We start from the raw sequence: 16,693 nt of genomic DNA on the forward strand, positions 1-16,693 counted from the left end.
TATATTTCTGTTTTAATGATGGAGGTGATGGGGTGCAGTTATGTCCTAAAGATGAAGAGAGGGGATGGAAAGCAGATAGGAGAGCATGAAAGATGAAATCAGAGAAGTAATAGTATGAACAAAACAAAACAAAAAAATAAATAAAAAAATAAAATAAAATAAAATAATAATAATACAATGACTTTCAATGATAGTCTGTCTAAGTGTTCAGAGAAACTTGAATTTGTGAAGAGTGAAATAATAATATACATATATATAAATATGTATAAATATAAATATATATATTAATTTAATTCCAAGATACTCACATAAGATTTGATCGATTTATCTTTGCCAATTTTAACACATTGAATTATGAGACATAAAGTGTGTGTATATCTGTTATAAAACAGGAAAAGAGGACAACTTGTTATCTTCTATTACAATCTTTTCGGAAGAGTTTATTTTTAATGGGTATGAGTAAATTTATCAACAAATAAACCTTCTTAAACATTCGAAAACCTACGAAAACTTTTTTTTTTAAATTATTTATCATTATTTATTTATTAATTTGATTTTTATTTTTTTTTTATTTTTTTAAAGTTTTTGATAGTATACTGGCATTTTTAGGGGGAATATCTTCTTAGATATGTTACTACCCTGCAGTACTGTTCATCTTTTTATTATTGTTAATTTTTATTCTTTTATGAAATTAGAACAAACTGAATATTTATATCTCACCGTTATAAACGCTTCACTGAGAGCACACAATGTTTTATTTTGTTAAATGTATTGTCCCTAATATGTGACGTAGTCAGTAATCCCGCCCTCCCTGTTCCCTGATTGGTTTGACGAGTTCATTCTGTGCTCTGATTGGCTCCCGTTACACAACGCTGTTCCGCAAACCCAGTCTGTTTGTGTTTTGACGTTTTGGAAAGATCTCCTCGGACCATCACACGAGTCTGTTTGAGACACAGTCCAGCGTCTTCACCTCGGTCTGTAATTATAACCCCTTCAATGTGAAGTGTGACTCATGTATGAGGACTCTGTGTCATTATTTAATGTTAACACTGTGTCGTTTAATCTCTGTGAGGGGACTTTTATCAGCTAATGCTAGCTAGCTAAAGTAGCCTCGGGGACCTTATCTATAATATAACTTCACCGTTATCCAGAAGCTGCCCTGTGTGGACCTGGCAGCTGTTTAAATGACTGCCAGTGTTTATCCTCTGGATGTTTGTTGTGAAAGCTAACTGAATAAACGCTCATTGTATGCTAATTTGGCTCAGATGAGGAGGATTCTCAGTGTTTTTAGCCAAAGCAGCTCATCCATCAGCATGCATGCGGACTTCAGCTCATATGTTTGCAGATTTGGTTGGTTTTAGATGCTCAGATCTTGGACTTTTAAGGCCAGTATGTGACATTAATGTGTAAGGTTCAGCAGTTTGTCTCAAACATGCATACAGCTGAGATGTTCTACACAAGGCAGCATCCCTCTGCTTCATCTCATTCACCATGTGTGTGAGTTTAATTCATCCTGACGGCAGAAACCTGCAAAACAAAGAAGTGTTATGAGTTTAAAGGCAGCATATGCAGCCATGTGCTCCTGTTTAGGATGCTGTAGGTGTTCCAGGTGCATCAGGTGCTGTAATGAGAGCAAAATTAGAAATAACACTCCCAAACCCAACATAATGCAGACTTAACACATGTATTTGGACCAAACAGAGCAGTTTGTGAACAGAAAGCTGCATGACAACAGTTTTATTCATTCATTTATAGCCTCAGACATTCATAAAGGAAAAGTGCAAAAATCTGGAAACAGCTTCTGAATGCCAGGGTTCACTTTTCTTTGTTTAAGATGAATGTTAATTGGTATAACTTAGCTTTGTAAGCCAAGCTGGATCAAGATGGGAATTTTTTAAGCACTAAAATGCCAGTTTAGTGGAAAAGATGACTTATTACTGATACATCTTCAATGCACCTGCAGCTTTGCATCAATTTGAGTATGCAAAAGTCTGCAGGTAAAGTAGTCTTCCTTCTCAAACTGAAAAAACAACGATAAAGGAACATGTGCTGCAGGGATGCTGTGAGGAGTTTGAACTATTTTACTCAAAAACACATAGATTTTAACCATATACTGCCAAATGGAAATAAAGATATGCTCGGCTCTGTCGGCTCTGCTATTTAAAATGCAAAATCCCCTACGAGGGTGAAAACAGACATTTAGACTAGATAGGAGGGGGCAGAACTTAAAACAGCAGCAGCAGAGTGTGGGCAGCATAGGTGTTGCAGGGATCAGTGAGAGGGAGGACGTGTTTAAATAGACCGCCATGTTGTTAAAATGAGCTGTGATTGGTTGTGAGGGATTCAAAGTGTAGCCTGGCAGCTAAGGCATATGACTTCTGTGTCCTGCAGGAAATAATGCAAAGCTTCATTCGGTTCAATGTGTTGACACAATATCTAAATCACTCCCAGCATTGTTAGCTGCATCATATGTGCTTTAAAAACACTCTGGTTCTGCATATAAGACTTCACTTGTTAACATGGTGACCTAACTGTGGCTGAATCATGAACTCAAAAAGCTGAAATCAGCTGCTTCTCGTCACATCGTTACTTCTCAGAAAAGTGAAGGTATTGTTCCAGGTTTGCACGGGATGAAGAACAATGCATTTGTCAATACTGGTTTCTGTGAGTGAAAATGTGTTCTTCCTTTAGTTTGAATGCTTTAATTCTTCCTTGTATGTTTCCAGGATTAAAAAGAACAAGAGGCACAATGGCGTCAGACTCTCCACGCAGACCAAGTCGCTGTGCTGGAGGGGTTCTGGTGCGAGCACAAGCTGCTACGTAAGGACTTCAATCTGCAAACTGTTCATTTCACATATTGTCCATCAATGCAGAATTCTTAGAGATGACATAATCTCTCTGCTCTCACAGGGAGCAGTCGTACATGGAAAGTGTGGTGACCTTCCTGCAGGATGTCGTCCCTCAGGTAACTTTGGACTGTCATGAGTGTGTCCCGAATCTACTGACATTGATCTGCTTTAAGTTACACAGCAAGCTCAATGCTCAGGTCAAAGCTGGCATGCATATGAAAAACACTTGATATTTGCAGTGTGCTGTTGCTGGGGATTGTGATGCTATTATAAAATGTACAAATAATCCAAAGACAATACATTTCTGCAGTTGCATGAATTGTTTTGCAACCTGGCAGTTTAAAACTGACAAAAAAAACTGTGTTTACAGTTGATGCATGATCTTAATAAATGTACAGCATGCCTTTCATCCTATCAGTATCTAATATGCACAATAGTCTGCAAGCTTAAGTTCCTGTTTGATGTCAAAGATTGATGATTTACATCCTAAAGTCAGTGTAATCGAGTCAACCGAACATCAAGTCTGAGTCAAGTCTTCAGTCCACAGCGCTCTTTGTTTGACTGCTCATTCACTCACAAACATATTAAGCTAGTAAGCTAAGTTACGTACATGTCCATTAGGTATGTTTGTTGTGTTGTTGATATTTAGTTCTCTCTCTGTTCTGTCTTTAAATATCAGGCCTACACCGGAGCTCCAGTCACCGATGAGAAGGAGAAGATCATTTGGGTTCGATTTGAGAAAGCTGACATCAACGGTAAGTCTCCATCTTTCAGACAACTTAGCAATGCTTCATCTGCTGATTGTGCATGAAACTGTGAGCCGCAGGTAGCATGTTTCTACATGACGCTCTCTGCAGGTCTGAGGCTGCAGGTCCAGAGTGAGTTTTCATGCTGAAGTAGAGATGTCAGGATATCAGAATTTTAATATTTGATACAATAATGGTAAACATCAAACACTATCTACATCTGTTGGCAAGAAAAATGAACTTCTGGGCCCACAAAGTTTGAATTTATTTCAACTTTATCTTGTAAGAAATACTGAAACAGAAAAATTCACTGAACAAATACAACCCCAATTCCAATGAAGTTGGGACGTTGTGTTAAACATAAATAAAAACAGAATACAATGATTTGCAAATCATGTTCAACCTAAATTTAATTGAATACACTACAAATACAAGATATTTAATGTTCAAACTGATAAACTTTATTGTTTTTAGCAAATAATCATTAACTTAGAATTTTATGGCTGCAACACGTTCCAAAGAAGCTGGGACAGGGTCATGTTTACCTCTGTGTTACATCACCTTTCCTTTTAACAACATTCAATAAACGATTGGGAACTGAGGACACTATTTGTTGAAGCTTTGTAGGTGGAATTCTTTCCCATTCTTGCTTGATGTACAGCTTCAGCTGATCAACAGTCCGGGGTCTCCGTTGTCGTATTTTACGCTTCATAATGCGCCACACATTTTCAATGGGAGACAGGTCTGGACTGCAGGCAGGCCAGTCTAGAACACGCACTCTTTTACTATGAAGCCACGCTGTTGTAACACGTGCAGAATGTGGTTTGGCATGGTCTTGCTGAAATAAGCAGGGGCGTCCATGAAAAAGACGATGCTTGGATGGCAGCATATGTTTCTCCAAAACCTGTATGTACCTTTCAGCATTAATGGAGCCTTCACAGATATGTAAGTTACCCATGCCATTGGCACTAACACAGCCCCATACCTTCACAGATATGTAAGTTACCCATGCCATTGGCACTAACACAGGCCCATACCATCACAGATGTGTAAGTTACCCATGCCATTGGCACTAACACAGGCCCATACCATCACAGATGTGTAAGTTACCCATGCCATTGGCACTAACACAGCCCCATACCATCACAGATGTGTAAGTTACCCATGCCATTGGCACTAACACAGCCCCATACCATCACAGATGTGTAAGTTACCCATGCCATTGGCACTAACACAGCCCCATACCATCACAGATGTGTAAGTTACCCATGCCATTGGCACTAACACAGCCCCATACCATCACAGATGCTGGCTTTTGAACTTTGCGTCCATAACAGTCCGGATGGTTCTTTTCCTCTTTGGCCCGGAGGACATGACGTCCACAATTTCCAAAAACAATTTGAAATGTGGACTCATCAGACCACAGCACACTTTTTCACTTTGCATCAGTCCATCTTAGATGAGCTCGGGCCCAGAGAAGCCGGCGGCGTTTCTGGGTGTTGTTGATAAATGGCTATTGCTTTGCATAGTAGAGTTTTAAGTTGCACTTACGGATGTAGCGCCGAACTGTATTTACTGACAGTGGTTTTCTGAAGTGTTCCTGAGCCCATGTGGTGATATCCTTTACACAGTGATGTCGGTTTTTGATGCAGTGCCGCCTAAGGGATCGAAGGTCACGGGCATTCAATGTTGGTTTTCAGCCTTGCCGCTTAAAGGCTGATTTATACTTCTGCGTTGAATCAACGGCGTAGCTCCCGTACCTATGCAGAGGCCTACGCACGTAGCTGACGTGCACCTCCTCCAAAATGTAACTCCCAAGGGAGAGGTTCCGGTGGCCGGTGGTGAGGCTTTCAGCAGTGTGTCTGCCCCCTGGTGGCTGGCTGCAGTATAGGTCAAAAAATCCGTCTCCCCCATTCATTTGAATGGAGGAGCAGTCAAACTTTAAAAAATAAATACACGTCGTACGAATGTTTCTCACATCCGAATGCTGTGGTGATATGTAGTTAGTATCTGAGTGTTTTGTGTTCAAGGCCTCTTTTTCCTGAAAAGTTTCTTTTTCGTTAGTTATTAGAGTTTAAAAAACAGGGTTTTACTTCCGGGTTTCCTTTGATTCACAGCCGCCGTGGAGTGAAACTTCAAAGGACACACAGTCTTGTGACGTCACGCTGTAGGGTTACAGTAGCTTCACAGGCTCTGGCTGCACAATGGCGGCGCCCAGGAGAGGGATTTTTTGGCTTCAGAACCGTACAACGGGAAGAGGCGGAGCAACGCTGTCCATTTTTATTTACAGTCTATGGTAACTCCCCGTAGGGCCAACACGGACCGCAAGCCCTGTGATTGGTCCGCTCGGCGGCTTTGTCTTTCCCACATTTACAACACTTCCGGGATCCCGGAAAAGGAAACAGAGATCGTAGCGAGACCGGAAGCAGGCGACCGGCTATCAGAGAGACCACACTGCCCTCAAGCGTTTCGGCGGAGAATTGCTGCACGACACGGACACACCGACGCACAAGTATGTGGGGCTCATGTCCGCGTCAGCCCCTGCTGCGTAGGGGAGACGCAGAAGTATAAATCAGCCTTTACATGCAGTGATTTCTCCAGATTCTCTGAATCTTTTGATGATATTATGGACCGTAGATGATGAAATCCCTAAATTCCTTGCAATTGCACGTTGAGGAACATTGTCCTTAAACTGTTCGACTATTTTCTCACGCACTTGTTCACAAAGAGGTGAACCTCGCCCCATCTTTGCTTGTGAATGACTGAGCAATTCAGGGAAGCTCCTTTTATACCCAACCATGGCACCCACATGTTCCCAATTAGCCTGTTCACCTGTGGGATGTTCCAAACAGGTGTTTGATGAGCATTCCTCAACTTTCTCAGTCTATTTTGCCACCTGTCCCAGCTTTTTTGGAACGTGTTGCAGCCATAAAATTCTAAGTTAATGATTATTTGCTAAAAACAATAAAGTTTATCAGTTTGAACATTAAATATCTTGCATTTGTAGTGTATTCAATTAAATATAGGTTGAACATGATTTGCAAATCATTGTATTCTGTTTTTATTTATGTTTAACACAACGTCCCAACTTCATTGGAATTGGGGTTGTATGAATGAAATCCTGTTGGTAGCAATGACAGACAAAATGAAGAAGAGAAAGATAATATATAGGCTCATAGTGACGTCTTACCTCTCATTTTTCTAGTATATGATGTTAGAGCTGCTGGTGTGACAGAGAGCAGAGCAGAGACACACACACAGGATGCAGGATGAAACACGGCTGCATACAAACTAATAATAATAATAATAATAAATTTTATTTAAAGGCGCCTTTCTCGGCACTCAAGGACACCGCACAGATAGAAATATATATATACACGAATTCACATTAAAGGAAACAAAATCAGAGTCAGAAATGAAAACAATATAAACTAACAAGGGGTAAGAAAAAAATAGAAACAATAACACAATGACAGAGCAATTGGAGTCAGACGGAGTAAGCGGTTTTGAACAGATATGTTTTGAGTTGTGATTTGAAATGGGGGAAAGAATCTGTGTTTCTGAGTTGAGGTGGTAATGAGTTCCAGAGACGGGGAGCAGAGTGGCTGAATGCTCGGCTCCCCATAGTGGTGAGACGGGCGGAGGGGACAGACAGGTGTATGGAGGAAGAGGATCTGAGGGAGCGGGAGGGAGTGGGAACATGGAGGAGGTCGGACAGATATGGGGGGGCGAGGTTGTGGATGGTCTTGAATGTCAACAGAAGGACTTTGAACTGAATACGGAACTGAACAGGGAGCCAGTGGAGCTGCTGGAGGACAGGAGTGATGTGGTGGATGGAGGGGGTTCGGGCAATGATACGGGCAGCTGAATTCTGGACCAGTTGGAGTTTATGGAGGGATTTGTGAGGGAGGCCGAAGAGGAGAGAGTTGCAGTAGTCCAGACGGGAAGTGACAAGGCTGTGGACAAGGATGGCGGCAGTGTGGGGGGTGAGGGAGGGGCGGAGACGATTGATGCTACGAAGATGGAAGTAGGCAGTCCGGGTGATGTTATTGATGTGTGATTGAAAGGATAATGTGCTGTCAAGGATGACACCCAGACTCTTAACCTGGGGGGAGGGTGAGACGGAGGAGTTATCAATGGTGAGTGAGAAGCTGTTGGATTTGGATAGAGTGGATTTGGTGCCAAAGAGGAGAACCTCGGTTTTATTGCTGTTTAATGTAAGGAAATTTAGGGTGAACCAGGTTTTTATTTCAGAGATGCAATCAGTGAGGGAGGTGGGTGGGAGACAAACTACAGCTTTTCTATTTTTTGCACCTTTTTGCTGTAAAACAATCATCAAAGATATCTTATTTAACATTCTCTATTCTTTGTTTTCATCCTTGGTGCTCGCTCCCTTTGCTCTATCTCGATGTCAGTTGACCGACGCCGCTCTCTCTCTTTTGCTCACGTTAGCTTTGGACGCAGTATCAATAAGTATTGTGTGATAGGCTGATATTTTGCCACATCGTCCTCTGGCTTCTGCATTGATTACTTTAGTGTACAGATAAATCTTCTATCATGTTTTAGGGTGGTACGTCTTTAATGTCTCCTGTTCTGTTTTTACACAGACCCGTCCCGTAACCCAGAGTTCCTGGAGATGCACAGCGGTACGACCGACCCTCCTCTCTGCCTCATGATCGGATACACGGACGGGATGCAGGTCTGGAGCGTCTCTGTAAGTCACACACACACGCAGCCTATGACTATACACCTGGTGTGAATTTAAAGGAACCCTGACATGTTGGGTTTATGTCCTCCTCACTGAAGTTTGAATTGAAACGGTTAAATGAGCATGTTGTCGATGTCGTGCATCCAAGGTTATATGATTTAAGATGAGGTTATTGAAATCAGGATAACCAAACCCTTCTTTGATTACTCCTATGTGAACATTATTCTTCTCTCTGACGCTGTGATGTGAACTCATTGATGGTCAGTCCTCTTAATTGATTTCATGTTTGAATCTCAAACATTATCTACCTCCTGGGTTCAAAGGTCCAACCCTGGTCAGCTGATCCTGGACTTATAGGGACAGATCTGCAAACCAAGCAGGCACCTGATTTAAAGATAAAAAATGAGACAAACAATGAGATATATATATATATATATATATATATATATATATATATATATATATATAGATATATAGATATATAGATATATAGATATATAGATATATAGATATATATATAGTGCTCAGCATATATGAGTACACCCTCTTTGAAAAGTAAGATTTTAATACATTTCTCAATTAACACAAGAATAATTTAAAAAATGTTGGCAAAACTGACTGTCATAGAACATTGTTTAACTCATATAATGAAAGTAAGGTTAATAATATAACTTGGATAACAAAATTTATCAGTTTTAATCAAAATAATTATAGCAAAAATGAATACACCCCACAACAAAAACCGCTATATCTAGTATTTTGTATGACCTCCATGATTTTTAAGGACAGCACCAAGTCTTCTCGGCATGGAATGGACAAGTTGCCGACATTTTGTTTCATCAATCTTTTTCCATTCTTGGAGGATGACCTCTTTTAGTGCCTTGATGCCTGATGGAGAGTGATGCTCAACTTGTCTCTTCAGAATTCCCCACAAGTGTTCGATTGGGTTCAGATCAGGAGACGTACTTGGCCACTGAACCACTTTCACTCTGTTCTTCTTCAGACATCCAGCTGTGGCCTTAGATGTGTGTTTAGATCATTGTCATGTTGGAAAAGTGCACGACGACCAAGGGCATGGAGTGATGGCAGCATCTTCTCTTTCAGTAAAGAGGAGTATATTTGTGAATTCATGATTCCATCAATGAAGTGAAGCTCCCCAACAACAGGAGTACTCGTGCAGCCCCACATGAGGACACTGACACCTCCATGTTTTACTGTAGGCAGTATGCATTTGTCCTTATACTCCTCACCTTTGCGACGCCAGACAGTTTTGAAGCCATCAGTTCCAAAAATATTAATTTTGGTCTCATCACTCCATAGTACCCTGTCCCAGTCATCTTCACCTTCATCAGCATGGCCCCTCGCAAATGCTAGGCAGGCTTTTTTGTGCATGGGCCTTAGGAGAGGCTTCCTTCGTGGGCGACACCCATGCAGGCCATTCCTCTGCAGTGTACGCCGTATTGTGTCTTGGGAAACGGTCACTCCAGTTTGACTTTCTACCTCTTTAGCTAACTGCAGTGAACTTGCATGGCGGTTTTCTTCGACCCTTCTCATCAGAAGACGCTCCTGTCGGGGTGTTAACTTCCTTGGACGGCCTGGACGTCTCTGAGGGACTGTTGCAATTCCATCCTTTTTAAATTTCTGGATGACTTTTGCTCCAGTATTCTGACTGATGAGTAAAGCTTTGCTAATCTTCTTGTAGCCTTCACCTTACTTGTGTAAAGAAATGATTTTATTTCTCAGGTCTTGTGAAAGTTCTCTTCCATGTGGAGCCGTTACTGGCAGCATGAAATGGGAGGGGTTTTCTTTGTTAAGTAAAGCCTTTTTATAGTCAGGGGTCTGCTGATGAATGATTAGACTCACCTGTGGTTGAATTCTTGTCAATTTGAATTTTGCAGTCCAAGATTTAGCTTTGCTCCTAAGACTTTCATTGGGGTGTACTCATTTGTGCAACATGGTCATGGATGAATTTGTTAGAAAAATTACTTTTTTCTGTGCACAAATTAACAAATCTTGTTTGCAATCAATGGCCCACGTGTGGGAGTATTTCATAGTATTTTATCCTAAGAAATACTGATCCTGAAAGGAAACTAAAGGTTTCCTAACAAATCTGTTAGGGGTGTACTCATTTATGCTGAGCACTGTATATAACCTTCAATCAAGGTTTTAAATGAACAATCACCCTGTATTTTAGTTCATTATTGAATACTTATACATTATATCTCCAGATTTATGCATGAGGATTAATGCCTGTCTTAGATGTAGTTAAAAGTCTTTGACAGTCACATGAATGTATCACACTATAGTGCAAACCATAACCAATTATGGAGGCTTATCACTTTGTAACTGGATTTAAAGCAGTAACAGATGGTCATTGATTTTTTTAGGGCTTCATTTCTTTAATAATCAGTCTATATCAGGAGTGTCAAACTCATACATTCCAAGTTGATCTAAAGTGAGCCGGACCAGTAAAATCACAACATAACAACCTATAAATAATGACAATTCAAAATTTTCCCTTTGTTTTAGTGCAAAAAAAGTACAAGTACATTCTGAAAATGTTCACATTTAATGAACTATCTTTCTACTAAAACTCTTGTATTTTTTGCCATGATGAGTCTCATAGTGGGCCGAATATTTTACTCTTTAAGCCCTGAAACCTGCTGCGAACACACCAAACACACAGGTTACCCATTCACCTGACACCGAATGTAATGTTTACTGCAAAAGAACAGATAGATTATAATAATGAAGAAGGTAAAGTCGACTATTTAGTGGATCATCTTATAGTGCTCTAAAAAGTCTTTATGAATCTCAACCAGGTTATGCAAACAGCAAGTAGCCTAATCTATTTCCTCACTTTAAGAAAAAAGTCCCAGGAAGAAAAGCGCCTTTCAGGTGCGCTCCGTCAACAATATAATTTAATGCGACCCCTAGAGGACAAATCTGAAATCGCAGTTACTTTTATTGAAAAATTGCAGTCTTAATGTCTTCTATGTAACCCTTTCCCTTTGCAAAGTTATTCCGCGGGCCGGATTGGAACCTCTGGCGGGCCGGTTTTGGCCCGCGGGCCGCATGTTTGACACCCCTGGTCTATATCATAGAATCTTTTTGAAGTTTTTCACAGTTTGTATGCAACCAAACAAGTCTAAACACTGAAACAAGTTGTAACTGATAACTCACAGTTATACATGTGATACAAATTAAAGAAGGAAAGCAATAAACGGTGATATAGATTTTACAAAACGGCACAGAAAAATGACGTTTAAGATCATTTCCAAAAATGTAATCAAATATTGTGGTTATGTTCATTAAGTAAAAGCTGAATTGAACACATAATGGTTCCTAAAATTAATAAATATGCAGATTTAAAATGTGCACTTTATACATGTTTCCACTATGAGGGGCATTCCAGACTTTTGTCCACTAGAGGGCAGCATTGACCACGATATGATCCGTAGCACTCGAGTTCAGGCCGACTGAATTTCATGACTAATCTATGAAAAGAAAACAGTGAGGAGCAAACATGAAATAGAGATTGGAAACATGAAGACATGAACATAAGCTGTGTTTAGACTGAGAGCAGGTTGATTGATAGATTATAGATCAGATATTACGGGCAAGTTAGGACCCACTCCTGACACACATTGTCATGTCTTTAAAAGTACTTCCATACTTTTTTTGTACAGAAATTATTTTTATTTTTATTTAGAATTTTTAGATTAGATTTTATGTTTCTATATCTATTGTCCTTACTGTTTTGTTGTCAAGTACCAGTGTTCCATTCACCACGTCAAATTCCTTGTGTGTGCGAGCTCACTTGGCAATAAAGCTTTCTTGATTCTTGAAGATATTTTTAGAGGTCAGCAGACTGGAACAACATCGGTTTGGACAGAGTCCAGTCAACCAAACCTTATTCAAAAATATAAAAATTATTATTACAAATGTATTTATTTATTTTTCAATAAGGACTGAAGCCAGAATCCATTCAGGAAAACGTCTACAGAGTTAATATTTTTAATGTTTTATGCAGGCTCACTCATCATCAGTAAATCTGCTCGTGTCTCCTGGACAAATATCTCTCATATCTCCAATATTTAAGTCATATTCACACATAAATATTAGATAAACAGCTGTGTGCATTACTCAAGAAAAGGTCCCCATTAAATGCAGATAATAAACGTCATGTCTGTGATGTACTTTAATTTCATATTTAATGAAAATTAAAATGATAAACTCTATTTTTAAATTACATTCAATACATGAAATGTGCTTTAAATACTTGCTAATAAACCAAACACACAAACCTTGTGCTTTAACTGAAAATAGATGGAATAAATAGGAGTAAAGGTGTTTAAAATTATAGAAAACAACATGATGCATTGCACACCTTATAATACTTTTTAGTTACAATGTAAATCAAATTTTTGTCATGCATAAAAACAAGTCAAAATAAAGCCTGTTGAAAAATCATAATAATGGGAAAAAAGAGTTTAAAATGCAGATGAGCTAATTCCTTTGTTGGTATAATTGAATGCAGTAATAACAGCTGAACATTAAGTCAAATCATCTTTGTGTTACACTGAAAAGGAGAACAGAAACAATGAATGTTTATTTCTTCATCTTATGCAGTGATTTGTGATAAAATACCAGATAAGCTTTTAATCATTGTAAACAAATTAAAATGAACCCCTTTATTTGATTTAACTCATGTCATTCCTGCAATTTCAGCTCTTCTGTTTTAACGTGACCACTAGAGGGAGACCTTCTGATGATACAGTTAAAGGAGGGTTTTTGGTTAACTCATATATTTACAGGTCAGATACCATCAGTCATATGTTAAAAAGGCAGAAATAAAAACAAATGTCACAGAGGTATTCATGCTGTAATTACTGCACAGCATAAGCCCGCTCTGTGTTTATGATTCAGTTTTGTAAGCTGCATGTTGAAATGCTTTTTTCTTTCGCCTGGGCCGATCTTAAACCTCAAAGACTCCTCCCAAACCAAATGTGCAAGATGTCTTATTCAGAAAATTCATTTCTTTAAAGTCAGAGTCTTGGAAAATCATTAGACGCTTGTGTCTGCTCTGTGATTTAACAAATTGCCCACAGCGCTGCGAGGGCTTCGCTGGCCGAGTATCGCCTTTCATGTCGGGGCTGTCACTGAAACATGCAAACTTCACATACATCCTGTGAGATCTAAACACACCAAAGTCCTTAATCAGTCTCTTTATAAACATCCACAGACCTCAGGGAAGAGGACACACTCTTATTTTACCCGTGAACACTGTGATGTGGCAACTTCTGTGCTGCTAGCACGTTTTATTTCTCTCTGCAGCAGAGGATTACAGCTGGTCCAGCCACCACACACACCCAGACAAAACACAAGCTTGACACCGATTCTGATTCACACACACACATGTCTCCTTGTTATCACACGCTCTTCCCTCGTTGTTTCTCTTTTCCTCCTCACAGTTTACGGGATGATTCTGGGTTGTGTGTGCTTTAAGTAAGCACTAAAGGTGTCCCGCGCTCCGCCTCATGAGTGGCCGTGAAGTGTTTGTGACAGTCGCTGAGCCGACACCCTCTGTAATGGCCCAGCAGAGCACGGACAGACACGTGTACACACGCACTTTCACACGCTGCAGAGACGGGGACGTGTGATTGGTTGGATGGATGCTGACAGAGCTGTTTAGGAGATGTAGATTACTGTCGCCTCGCTTTTGAGAGGTGTCATCTGCCGCGGCCTGATAGGAGGCAGACTGTGACGGACTAATTGTGTGTCTGCGTGTGTGTTGAGGTGGAATGACCTCAGAGGAGGACAAGTGTCTGTAGGAAGTGTCCGTAGATCTGCAGGAGAGCTGGAGCTGGAATCAAAAACACCTTTAGAGATATTAATGTATGACCAGCAATGCAATCTAGTGCATCCATAAATAGAATCAAGTCAGCGCTTTTAAAAAGGAGTCTCAGAAATTTGCAACAAGTTTTGTGAAGCGAGACACAAATGGGAGGTCAAGAGATGTCCTCCAGAATGTTTTTCTTTTTAAAGTTATCTAAAAATGTCTATTATTATTATTTATTGTTTTCATATGTTTATCTTGCTTTTTGTTTATTATTATTATTTTTGTATTCTTTTGTATTTATTCATTTTTTCTTCTTTTTGTTGGTTTTGTATTACTTCTACATAATTTTTTAACTTGTGGTGAACAAAGAAATACTGAAAAGATGCAAAAAGAAAAGTTGAATGACAAAAGTTATCTCAAAATAGTACATTTTACCCATTTATAGTAAGAAATATTGACAAAAATAGTAGCTAAACTTGAAATAAAACCTTGAAATTAGAAATGTAATGAGTTTTCTGCCTTTCTTTGTTGCCGGATGACTCCTAAATTTAGGGTTAGTGAACAGTTAATTATCAAAAGCATCAGTAGCAGCAGGTTAATTCGTAACGGCTCAGGAAACACAGACACATGCTCATATAGGTAGGCTCATTCCTGCAGACCAGCTAAATGAAGCCACATTAAATCACTTTGAGGGACAGTGGGGGTCGCTGGCTGAAAAGTTTAGGAACCCCTGCTCTAGATAGCTGACTCTCCTTCTGTTGCATTGATCACATGAACATTTTGGATCCTGAAGTGCATCACATAAAACATGTGTATATGCTTGTTTTTCAAAGCTCCACACACCAGGCTTCATCTTGTAGTGCTGCATGCCATGGCAGCTCCAAATAAGCACCTGTTACAGCGTGATCCCCGAAGCACCTGCTCCCTCCAAACCCTCCAATATGTCCGGCACTGTGTAAGCGAGCGCGCTCACTTGTGAATATGGCCCAGATATCCGTTCACAGCTTATGGCATTACATTTGAGAGATTAAAACAGAAGAGCAGACACTGTTATTCCTACAAAAAAAAAAAAAACAATCCCGGCAGCCACCAAATGAAATGAATATAATGAATAACTGTGCGCTCGGAAAACAACTTTGAAAAAAGCAATTTGGCATATTGCATACGCAGGGACACTAATGTAATGGTGGGAATGTTGTTGATGGCAGTTGATGTCACACGGAGCCATGTAAGGCGAGGATGAGCAGCGGGGTAATGCACAATAACCCGGCGCATTAACCTCCCGCCCTCCCCCTTCTCTTTTTAATCCAGCAAATTCCATTATTCCCCCTCGCAGGTCCATTTGCCTGCATAGGAATCCAACCCTGCTGCCATCCTCCTCTTACTCCAGCTATCAGTGCTCACAGAACCTGCTCGTGTCTCATGTGTTAATCTACCGCTGCAGGCCCGAGCACTTTGAATAAAAACACATCTCTAAATCCGCCACTTTGCAAAGGCTACTAATTGCACAAAAGAGCGATCATCCCCTCAGATGGGTTTAAAGACTTAAAACAAACAGATTAAAGCACTCGTAAAGTGATAATGCAGGTTTCACTGTAATTTAACGCAGAGAAGAATAACAAAAGTGGGGCATTCTGCACTTAGAACAATGTGCCATTACACACGCCAGACAACGCCACACAAAACCACAAACCATTGACCTAATATGCTAACATTCAAACACATGCAGGCTAAACTGGGCCAGACACACACACACACACACAAACACACACACATCCATTAAAGTGCTTTAAACTGTTGCAGTTTTTTTTCAGTAATAAAGACCAGAAATGAGCAAACTTTGAAATCCTCTCTAATAGGGCGACCGTTATCCCAAAAAGCCATTTCAGGCCAGTCAGAGTGTGCTGGGATGAACTGGTAACCAAAGTGTACCAACATTTGTCTGTGTTTTATGTTTAGTAGTGTCTTTTTATGACACTTAAATAATGTTCTACATGGTCTCAAGTTAGAACTCTTTAACAAAAGCATGCTAAACCTGTGCAGAAGTCACAGAGTGCATGCAAAGGGTGTAAATGCATCCCAAACTGTGCTGCAGAAAAAAAGCGTCTCTGTGCACCGATGCTTTTTGAGCCATTATGCATTGCATGGGGGTAAAGTTGGCCCCTTTCTATGCAAATTAACCTCTTTGCAAAAAAACGTCTAGAGTACAAAGCCAGCGCTCACAGCCACGTGCAGATGGAGTGACATTTTTAAATGTCTGCATAAACGTAAGGAAGGTCATGCTCAAACTTTCCGGTAAACATGAAAACAATCCTACAGCTGGAGGACCTCAAAGTAATGTCTGTGCAGCATACATTTTTTAAATCAAATTAAAAAAATCACCTCTGATTGTACCTGTTTTAACTGACTTTGTGTAACATTATTTCAATGGTTGTAACATTACTTTTAATTGATCATCATTCTGTTAGGGTTATATCTTTTATTGCTTGTCATGCATTTTAAAGTTTCTTTTATATGCTCGTCGTCATTCTAAATGAGGGCTTGCTCT

General features: G+C 40.0%; 1 protein-coding gene across 9 annotated transcripts in view; it reads left to right on the forward strand.

Moving 5' to 3' along the window:
* Window positions 1-865: 865 nt before the first annotated feature.
* Window positions 866-16,693, forward strand: part of bcas3 (BCAS3 microtubule associated cell migration factor) — a 473,019-nt gene continuing 457,191 nt past the window's right edge. For 7 of the 9 annotated variants that reach the window (XM_034701109.1, XM_034701112.1, XM_034701118.1 and 4 more), the window contains exons 1-5: window positions 866-974; window positions 2,727-2,820; window positions 2,911-2,965; window positions 3,529-3,604; window positions 8,203-8,309. In XM_034701109.1, coding sequence (XP_034557000.1) covers window positions 2,750-2,820; window positions 2,911-2,965; window positions 3,529-3,604; window positions 8,203-8,309 — 309 coding nt within the window. In that variant the 5' untranslated portion in view covers window positions 866-974; window positions 2,727-2,749. Of the gene's footprint in view, window positions 975-2,350; window positions 2,620-2,726; window positions 2,821-2,910; window positions 2,966-3,528; window positions 3,605-8,202; window positions 8,310-16,693 lie in introns of those variants that run through there. The other 2 variants (XM_034701111.1, XM_034701110.1) reach the window with 2 other exon arrangements.

Source organism: Notolabrus celidotus, chromosome 14 (assembly GCF_009762535.1).
Source record: "Notolabrus celidotus isolate fNotCel1 chromosome 14, fNotCel1.pri, whole genome shotgun sequence".
NCBI classification, from domain to species: Eukaryota; Metazoa; Chordata; class Actinopteri; order Labriformes; family Labridae; genus Notolabrus; species Notolabrus celidotus.